At 40.0% G+C, this 10,218-nt stretch overlaps 1 protein-coding gene across 2 annotated transcripts in view; it reads right to left on the bottom strand.

Moving 5' to 3' along the window:
* The window catches only part of LOC118334760 (laminin subunit alpha-3-like), a 54,993-nt gene that overhangs the window by 7,531 nt on the left and 37,244 nt on the right, over nt 1-10,218 (bottom strand). For both annotated transcript variants that reach the window (XM_035670823.1, XM_035670824.1), the window contains exons 40-66: nt 8,404-8,517; nt 7,608-7,726; nt 7,427-7,507; nt 7,173-7,273; nt 7,002-7,055; nt 6,745-6,896; nt 6,066-6,176; nt 5,841-5,952; nt 5,482-5,643; nt 5,175-5,371; nt 4,818-4,934; nt 4,397-4,551; nt 4,075-4,216; nt 3,828-3,927; nt 3,629-3,745; nt 3,358-3,528; nt 3,059-3,210; nt 2,739-2,939; nt 2,502-2,650; nt 2,193-2,355; nt 1,966-2,093; nt 1,428-1,572; nt 1,226-1,321; nt 946-1,100; nt 731-848; nt 487-615; nt 236-366 (exon numbers count right to left, since the gene is read on the bottom strand). In XM_035670823.1, the coding sequence (XP_035526716.1) occupies nt 236-366; nt 487-615; nt 731-848; nt 946-1,100; nt 1,226-1,321; nt 1,428-1,572; nt 1,966-2,093; nt 2,193-2,355; nt 2,502-2,650; nt 2,739-2,939; nt 3,059-3,210; nt 3,358-3,528; nt 3,629-3,745; nt 3,828-3,927; nt 4,075-4,216; nt 4,397-4,551; nt 4,818-4,934; nt 5,175-5,371; nt 5,482-5,643; nt 5,841-5,952; nt 6,066-6,176; nt 6,745-6,896; nt 7,002-7,055; nt 7,173-7,273; nt 7,427-7,507; nt 7,608-7,726; nt 8,404-8,517 (3,572 nt within the window). The remainder of the gene's footprint in view (nt 1-235; nt 367-486; nt 616-730; nt 849-945; nt 1,101-1,225; nt 1,322-1,427; nt 1,573-1,965; nt 2,094-2,192; nt 2,356-2,501; nt 2,651-2,738; nt 2,940-3,058; nt 3,211-3,357; nt 3,529-3,628; nt 3,746-3,827; nt 3,928-4,074; nt 4,217-4,396; nt 4,552-4,817; nt 4,935-5,174; nt 5,372-5,481; nt 5,644-5,840; nt 5,953-6,065; nt 6,177-6,744; nt 6,897-7,001; nt 7,056-7,172; nt 7,274-7,426; nt 7,508-7,607; nt 7,727-8,403; nt 8,518-10,218) is intronic.

Below are 10,218 nucleotides of genomic sequence, written 5' to 3' on the forward strand. Positions count from 1 at the left end.
TGTTTAACAGCTCATACACCTACTAAACACCAAACCACATACTAGTTGTCAAAACAATATTAAATTAAATGATAATGATAATATTAGATTAGATTCAACTTTATTGTCAATGCACAAATACAGGTACTAAGCAACGAAATGCAGTTAAAGTGCAAAGCAGTAAAGTATGTAATATGTGTGAATGTTCACATAATGTAATATATGTTTAAATGTAAAACCATTGCCTCTTTCATACCTTCCACTTCTTTTGGTAACAGTCACATAATGCCACTGGTCATCATTATACTGTTTGTTTGATTTCCAGATCCCGTTGTTGAAATTGAGAATCACATAGCCATTTTCCAATGCAATACGCATCCCGTTAGTCTGGAAAACAGAAGAAATAAAAGGTTTTAAAGTTCCGCTTGTTGTCTCACACTAATCTCAATCTCTATCTCAATAGTCACAATGAAAAAATCACATTTCAAAATAAATGAAAGGACTCACCAGAATGAGACCCTCTTTCTCTTTGCTCTTGAATCCAAGGGAGACAGCAACTTGATCATTTCCCACACTAAAATCTTTGAGGTCAGCTGACAGGTAGCTCCCCAAGCTGAACTCTGCTTTACGATTAACCTAGAAAAGAACATTATACATCAGTTAATAACTTGACACACATAAGCCTGAGTGTGGTTGAGCAGTGACATAAATATTGGTAACGGGTCTTGGATGCAGAGGTTAACGTTCCTACCAAAGACTCCGGGCGACAACCTTTGCTGATGCCCACTCTCTCAGCAATAGCTTTGTGGGAGCCAGCCACAGTCAAACTCTTCAAGCATCCTTTGAATGGCTGCATGGTGATGTTATCTCTGTGAGGAGGAACAGAAAATGTATAAAGTTATTCTCGATTAACTCCTTTTCACTCACAGCACAAAATGTTTAAGAGAAACACTGATAACCACGTACCTTTCCCTCAAGTCTTGTGGGGCACCGCCAATATAGAATTCTTTAAATTCACTGTTCTTGTACTTAGCTGCAACTGTGGTTGTTTGACCGTCCATCCGCACAATCATGCTTGTGTAATTTCTACTGATGATTTGGATTTCTCTGAACTCCTTCGTCTAAAAAAAGGATAGAGTAGCAACATGGGGTTGAATAAATGATGTTTTATTTACTAATCTAATTAGTAATGGTAATTGTCAACAAAGAACCAAAGTGATTTCAAAAACATAAAGAAGCTTCTTACCGGGAACATTTTCATGTCACTTATAGTTGGTACTGGAAGCAAATTACCACGTAGGACAATAAAGCCCTTCTCCAAGGTCACAGTGAAGTAATTGTCCTATGTTGAAGAGGAAAGAGTAGTCAAATTCTTGAAAATGGTACATGTAATTCTCATCAAAACATTTATAAGTAAGTAATAAGTAACCATATGAAGAATAATTTACCTCACTTCCTATGTAAAAGAGCAGACCGTTTTCTGACCGAGTATCGACGTTCATACTGATGACTAGTGTGTTAGCCGGTTTATCTATAACGACTTTGCCGTATCCAGTGCCTTCACAGTAGTCAGAATCCACTACATTTAAATATCTGGAAAGAGGGGAGAAAAATAATATTTAAAAGAGCTCACATAGGGATAATAAAACACGCTGACAAACGCCAGTAAAAAGCTACAACCAACCTGACCTACATATCTTAGTGAGGAAACACCCAGATCACTACAGGAAGTCCACAAGAAAACAAGAAACCAATCATATGACCACCACAGACAGGATCAGTGCCAAGTGTAAAACAGCTTGGTCAGCTCAGCTCGGGTCATAGCAATACAATGAACAACGTATGTAACAATGTAATGACAACCTGTTTTTTTTTTTGCTGCATGTTGAAATAATGTCACAGGTTGACATGTTATTACAGAAGATGCATAGAAGCATGTTTATGGTTTAAAAAAAGAAAAAAGAGTTTAGTCTCTCAACCACCTACCTCTTGCATGGAGACACCGAATTGATCTTCTCCGCATTTTGGAAATTATAGAGACTGAGGGCTTTGTCATTAAAAGAGGAGAACTCAATGCAGCCCTTGTACATGGGGTATCTGAGAGAAGGCGGTGGCTGAGGAGAAACCAAAACAGAGAAAGGTATGAATAAACATCCATGCTAGTTAATAATTAATAATTATAGTCCTACTGTTCTTATTTCCATGCTGCTTACAGTGAAATTGTCAGGGTAGCCTCCAACGTAGAAAACAACATCATCGGGACTTAGATCCAGGAGGTTCTTGGACTCCTCTCCTATATTGCCATTCTTTATTGGCTCAGCCGTTGGGTGTGTGGTGACATCTTTGATGAGGTTAATATTTGCATCCTGGTAAATTCTAAATAGAAAGAGGGTAATAAATATCAACACTTTCATCATGTTAACAACATTCCCATTCTTTAAGTTTCCATTAGTGGATAAGAGTGAAAATGAAAATGATACACACAACACTGAAATAAAGAAAGAATGGAGCCATCAGTTTACCTCCGTAGGTCCACTTTATCGAACAGGGACGTCTCAGACGAAGACATGGTGATGGAATCCGTTTTGATCTCGTACTCGACTCCATTGAGCTTGTACACACCGTACAGCACGTTGTTTCTCAGAACCATACCTATGTAGTTCTTTGAGGACTACAAGACACAGTTTGTTAATGATTTGTGTGCAATGACAAACTAAATCTTCATATCCAAGCATTTACATGCATTTAGAGTCACTTACATCTTTGTTGCCGAGGTACATCACAAACATGTCTCCATTGTCTCTGGCCTGTCTGCGTCTGCGTCTTCCATCTCCCCTGTTCGGTATTTCAGGTCTCTGCAGCAGCAGAGAGAGGGCTGTGTAGGCCTTCAGATCCTCCAGATTCTTTGGTGGACGCAGCTCCACATGGCCATCGCCTGAGAACTTCATCGGGATCACAATCTGGCGAAAAGAAATTTTTAAAAAAAGGGAAATTAGACACGTCAAGGAAAAATAGGGGAAAAGATGGTTGGATTTGGGCTTAGTTAATGTCTAGATGTATTTACAGAGTGGGACCTCACCCTGTTAGCTGCATCCCGGGCTTCTTCAATGAGATCTTTGATCTTCTTGATGTTCTCTGTTATGTTGCTAATGGGGGAGAACTGCGAGGTCAGGTTCTCCACCTCTGAGATCTTATCGTTCAGTGATGGGATGGTTTTCAACAAGTTCTTCACTGCATGTAGAAGGTAAGAAGGAGAAAACAAATTGTAATGTGTATAAAATGCAGCATTTTATGATATAAAAAAGTGGTTATACTGTACCATGAAGTACACAATAAGAGAAAAAAGTATTGCCTAAGGACATCTGTTCAAAATCTCACCTGACTGATCCACATCATCCAAAACACTGCTCAGGTTGGAATCCACTGGAGAGACATTGATCTTGTCAATTTCCTTTCTGATGGCATTCAGTTTGTCCATGGTGTCACCGGCCGTGTCATTGGCTGAAGCTGCCGACTTCTTGGCTTCATCAATCATATTACCAATATCATCTGATTTGAAGAGAAATGAAGAGGGAACATGAACTCTGGAAATTCAGACACAATCAGTTGAATGGTCATGCTAATCTTATAATGCCTTGACTTGTTCTACCTCTTTTGATGTCATTTATTTGGTTCTGTGCATCAAGCAGGTCTTTCTCAAGAGCTTTCTTCTTCTTGTCAGCGTTGTCCAGACGTTTTTTTAGGGCAGTAACTTCGTTTGCAGAGCCTATTAAAGAAACACACAAATTAATGACTGTGCTTTTTTGTACTTTTTTAAAAACAACACATTAATGCTAGGGCTGATTTACCTTTAAGGTCTTTATTTGCATCCTTTGCATTCTGCAGTAGGTCCTCACTGGTCTCTTTCAGGTCTTTTGCTCTTTCTGTCAGCTTCTGGTTTTTTACACTCTAAAAGGAAGAAAAAACAATTTGGTTAAAGTAAAACAATATTCTAGAAGGTTATTCAAATTTCAATCCAATACTTGATGAATTGTATATTATTCCAAGAAGTGCGTACAGTTACTCAATGTTTAACGTATCAAGTCTGTGGCTTACATTCAAGGCGTTGTCTGCGGCACCTTTGGCATCATTAGCTGCAACCTCAGCAGCGTTAATTGCATCTGTGATGTTCTTGTAGGCATCAATAGCGTCTTTGGCATTACGCACCTCAGTGCGTCCACTTGCGTTCTTCACAGTACTGCAATAGACAATAACAAGAGGAGAAAATAAACCCAAGACACATGGAGAATGAATGGACAAAACATAAGCAACGAAATCTTCCACAGCACAAACAACAGACAACGTTCCGCTGAAAAGGGATCATTAGATCTCAGGTTATAATGACAGTGTGCCTTTATTGAGTGCACAAAAGACCTACTCCTCAAGGTCCTTTGCCAGCTTGTTGAGTTCCTTAGCATGTTGCTCTGCAGCCACCACAATGTCCTCTTTGGCTGCCGCCTTGGAAATCTCATTCACCTTCTTGGTCAAGTCAGTCTTGGCACCATCCAGCTGTGCTGCCAGCTGTTCATATTCCTATAGAGGAGAGAGGCAGGCGAATGGGTGCAAAGTTACTCATAAGAGCAGGAATTGAATTTAACTCAGGTCATATGGAGCAAACATACAGATCATTATCAGAGTAGACAGCATGTGAGGGCTCGCTGGTGCATGATCAGATATAAGGCCGTTAGCTACAGTGTTTTAAAATGTTTTTCTCACACTGAGAAGCAAGAAAACACAAGATAAGTGTACAGAGAATATTTGAGGTAAAGAACATGCAGGCTATAGTTTGTCAAGAGTACCATTTTGCTCTTGGATAGCATTTTCCCCAAATCCTCTGTTTTCTTCAGCTCATCTTTTGCCATGGCCATTTGGTCCTCGACAGTCTTCTGCTCCTTTTTTAAGTTTTCGAAACGTTCCTGTAGGGAGCACATTAGTCAATCTAGAGTACAACTGTGTAACAACTATGCATGGCAATAATAACCTTAATGTATAATAGCACTTTTATGTTATAAACCACTTTCATCATTTATGTGCTGAAAAGCAAAATCTTAAATATTCATATGATCCTCATTACTATTTCTTTCCTTACTAACTATTAACCAACAAGCGCACATGTTTCTCATAACTGATTAACTACTTGACTTGCAAGTTAATACCTGGAGATCTTTCAGTCCCTGAGCATTGAGTCCGTTCTGGGTGTTAGCTTTTTTCACCAAGTTCATCGCCTCCTTCAGAGCCTCGTCCAGGTCCTTCAGCTTGTCCTCGTAATCTTTGAGAAGGCCCCGAATCTTCTCTGCTGCGGCCTCATTCTGCTCCAACTGCTTACTTACATTAGCCTTGATGTAGTCCAGCACTATAAAACAGAATAGAATAGTTGTATGTGAAAATGTTATGACCAGTCTGCAGTGAGGTTTTTCAGCTTTGATAATGCAATTTTTTTTTAGTATGGACTAAGTATCTTACGTTTTTTGGCCTCATCTTTTTCTTCATCAGCAGCTGTCTTCTGAGGGGTAAAGTTCCTGTTCTCCATCTCCTTCACCATGCGCTGAGCATCTTCTAGCATTTTAGCCAGATTTTCATTGGGCGTCACAGTGGTGCCTTCGTCCTTCAGTTGGTCCAGCAGAGCTTCAAACACGCAAAAACACACACTCAGTCAAGCAAATGTTTAGGCTAATAGTCAATGCCATCCAACAATATTTGAGACTATTATACTACCTATAAAGATAAAGTCCTTATGCCGATGAACCAAATATGAATGCAAAAAAACAGAAGAAAGTAGGAGAAACACAGAGCTCTGCTGCTGATTTGAAGTTTCCCTTTACCTAGGATTTTCTTAAGAACGGTTTGAATCTCTGAGTCCAGATCTTTAGCCCGCTTGTGTGTTTTTTCAATATTTGCCACTGCCTCGTCAGCATCAACAGCCCTTTTATCCGCCTAAATAAAAATACAGACCAACAATGCACATTTACACACATTTTCACACTTATTATTGCATATTGAATATTAATATTATAATACAATGCTAGGCCTTGTCTCCTGCACTCTACCATGTCTTTGAGGGAGCTGATGTCATCTGAGAGATTGTCTGTGTCTTCGTCCAGCTGGTTGACTTTGGACTTTTGGGTGTTGATCATGGAGCTGAATCTGTTGACAAGAATCTGCAAAAAGCACAGTAACAGAAATGTAAATCAAAGCAAATTCAGATGCTGTAGGTGGTGTGCCAAAGCTTGAAGCTAATAGGGGCTGTTTTCAAATGGTGATGTGGGAATTATTCACTTGTGTGTCATGAATGCACAAAGGCTGCACACTCAGACAAAGTGGATGTAACAACTGAGATTACGAGGGAATGAGAAACGACGGGTCGCTGTGACAAACACTGGCATCCAGTGGTGTGGTCTCTAACTTGTGTCGACACACAGGCTGTGGAACAAAATTAACTGAGATTGCTTATCAGCAGGAATCCCAAATGTTTGAACAAGCACACCCATCCTGTGCCACACTGTTTGTGTGTACGTGTGAGTGTGTACTGTATGTGCAGGAAACGGATGTCCAAAGTGCAAATATAAAAAACAACAACAAAGGATCTCATTGTTCTTGTGACCATTAATTTGTGTCTACACTGAATCTATGACATTCAAATATCTTTAATTGCTCATCACCTCGTCTTCAACCCTATATGCAGCTATCAGAGTTACACTGCAGGGGAACAATACACTGACATCTTACCTTGGTCTCTGACATGGCCTTTTCCAGCTTCTTCAGCCTGTCCTGAAAGGAAGCACCGACAGTGGCATTGTCCAGCTGAGCCTTGATCCTTCCCAGCTCGTCATCCAGCTTCTCCAGACCATTTAGTAAAGTCTGGGCACAATTATCACACTCTGGAATAAAACAAAAGAGGATTGGATTAGCAAAGGGTCATAATGAGTTTATTGTAAACTGCATGTCAGACGTCAGTTCTTTTTTGGTTTTTGTTGTTCATTCACCTTGGCAGTGCTCATCGGTGTTTGTGTCTCCCGGCTCCAGAGTGTTCTTGCAAACTGGAGAAACAGTACATTTAAATTAAATTTATGATGATGTATATAATTTAAAAACAGTATTATTGAACTGAACTAATTAAATATTGGATTCATGCATTGTTGAGTCCACAATCTAACCTCCAGTCCTGGGATCACAGTTGTTACCATTGCCATTGCAATTACAGGGCTGACAACTTCCTCCTGGTCTCAGTGGATCACCATAGTAACCAGGAGAACAGCTACGGGAGATATAAATAAGACAGAATTAGTGGCAAGATAGAAATAAGCCGACACTATTTTAACACTCTTATTTTCGATTTTCTTTATACAGTATGTTGTTGATTCTGATTCTGATTATTTGGCCCGTTAAACTGATCTGTCCACACACTCACCTCTCACACTTGTCTCCAGTGTAGCCGGCTCTGCATATACACTGGAAGTCTCCAAAGACCTCTCTGCAACCTATTGCAAAACTGCAGATGATAGAAGGAGCATGATTTAACTCTTGAAATACACATTTCCATTTAATTATACTACAGATGTTTGAAAGGTGTTTTGTTTGTTTCCACCCACCTGTTTGTGGGCACACTGAATGGGCATGGGCATACTCTGCATGTCCTTTGAGCCGCGTTTCCATAGTAACCCTCTTTGCAGCTTTCACATCGATCACCAGCTGTGTTGTACTTACAGTTCTGAAAATGACATAATGTGTCCATTAAACTACTTGCAAACTGTATGTGAAGATCGAAGGGTGTGAAACAAAGCAAAATGCCAGATGGACAATGTGTTAAAGAACAAAGTACTGTGTGTGTGCACTGCAGCCGTTTACACACATGCTATACTAACACAACCAAACATGTAGTCTTTCACTACACTGAAGCAGGAATGCAAACATCTGGGAGCAAATAGAGAAGACTTTTCCTTGCCAATCAATCAAAGACTGTGCACTCTGTACAGAAAGTGTGTTCAGCCGCTTGTGTCCATTTGGCTTTGAGCTGCTAGGGTGTGGATCCATGCAGACATTGCACACACAGGCCCGGTCTTGAGTGTCTTGCATAACAATAACACAACAGAGACGACTGAGATTTTGTAAAGCATAAAGGGTCCCATAAAGGAGAATAATAAGGGAGATGGGGCCCATAACGGAAAATCAGAAGGTCATATCAAACTATGTTTCTGATGTGGTGATATAAAAGCAAAAAAGAGGTGGGCCCACAGATGTACCCTGAGGGTGTAGACTGTGATTAAGCTTTAGCCCGCACTGGAGGCTCCTGGGATGAGGTCATCATTTTTGGTTTTAGCTGTGTGTGGGTATCTGTACTGTATACCTGTGGCCGTTAATAAGAGTTAATGGTTGAGTGTTTCTTACCAGGCACTTCCCTGTCTTCTCTTCACACTCATCAGACAAACCGTTGCACTCGCAGGGCATACAGCGGCCCAGGAAAGGCCCACTGCTATCTCTGTAGTAACCAGGAGCACATTTCTGGAAAAGAAAAACATAAATATAAAGACATGACTGTTTACAAGTATAACTCATATACCCAGACATTCCACTGTATGAGTACATCTGAAATCGGAAATAAACTTATCGTTATTAGAACAATTATGATACAAGGAGTGGGCAATATATCAATATAATGTTGCCTTTATTACAATATACTTAAACATAAAATCTGCTATCATGGTAAATGTGATTTTATATCATGGTAAAGTATGTTTTCTGGAAATTACAACTGTGAAATGTTTTATAGATTCAATAACGAAAGACGAGTGCCTGTTTTTGGCTAATTCAGTGGATTAAATTCTTAAATAATTTAAATTGTTTCGCCACAATAATTTACAAATCCTGTAAATTGGTTAAAAGCAGTCTAACTACAATTATTAACAGTAAAGGTGTAAATAACTCTCTCATAAACCTCTGCTTGCTGACAAATTTCTATCCTCTTAGGTTATATATTATCACATTGCCCGAGGTTAAATTATATCATGTACAAATGTATAACACAATACCAATTATCACAGCAGGTTAGCAGAGAGGGTAAACTTATAAACAGTAAACAGAGAATTTGTTTTATTTTGCCTAAACATAGCAGTGTTTCCAGAATGTTTTGCCACCATTCACAGAGGATGATTAAAAGCTACTCTTCCAGACACCAAATAAAACAAACTTGGTTTGGTTTGTCAGGAAGTGTGAGAATTTGCAAAGGACACAAAGCAACGAACTTGACCTGACTTGAGTGTCATTAACAGTTAACTGAAGAGTCGAAGCATGCCCTTTGCCTTCAGAGATAACAGTCTTCAAGTCACCAACAATCGACACCTGTGGCGTTGAGAAGTTTAACCTACAGCCAAGATAAAACAGCGTCCTTTCAACAATCAAATACATCACATCTTCACAGATTTTACCTTAATCTGAGAACTGGCAGCACTGTCATTAACAGAAGGATAGTGAACTGTCTGTCCACTGTCATGTACCGAGGGGTAGCGCACCTCCTGGGTACCTTCGTCATTAACTGATGGATACTCTATCTGCTGAGTTCCTTGGTCGTGGAGTGAAGGGTACTGTATCCTCTGAGCCCATCTATCATGATGCCTCGTGTGGCGGGTTCGCTCCCCTCTGTCGAAGGGCCTGTGGCCAGCGCAGCAAAGTCCAATCAAAGTCCAACATAGCAGGGTCTGTAGCAAAACCCCTTTACACCGCCACCTATCCATACACGTATGTGACATTCCTAACGTTAAGTCTGTGTGAAATAATGCTCCACTCTCCCCTGCCTCAGCCTCTTAAGCACAAACACTCAGACACACACACACGTAACAAAGAGGACACGCCCCATCTCCTACCTGAGTCAGTCTTGCAGATCAGCATGAGTGTATGCATGTGCACAAGCACACACATGCAAATATTTCCATGCCCTCTCTCATCTGTTCTCTCTCTTTCACACGCACAGGCACACACACACACACACGACACTGCTTGAGACACATTCAGAAAGTCAAATGTGTGTGTAAACACAGGAAATCCATGTTTATAATTTGTGAATAGAGAAAAAGAAAATCACAGTATTGTAAATGCTGCTGTGTTTACTTAAAGCTGCAGGGTGTGGTGATAAAGCCTCTACTTGAAAAAGCAAGTAAAACATTAGAAAGTACTAAAGTATATTAATGTGTGTGCTTGTGTGTGTGT

Source organism: Morone saxatilis, unplaced genomic scaffold (genome assembly GCF_004916995.1).
Source record: "Morone saxatilis isolate NCDOM2014 unplaced genomic scaffold, NCSU_SB_2.0 Contig23, whole genome shotgun sequence".
Classification (NCBI taxonomy): domain Eukaryota; kingdom Metazoa; phylum Chordata; class Actinopteri; family Moronidae; genus Morone; species Morone saxatilis.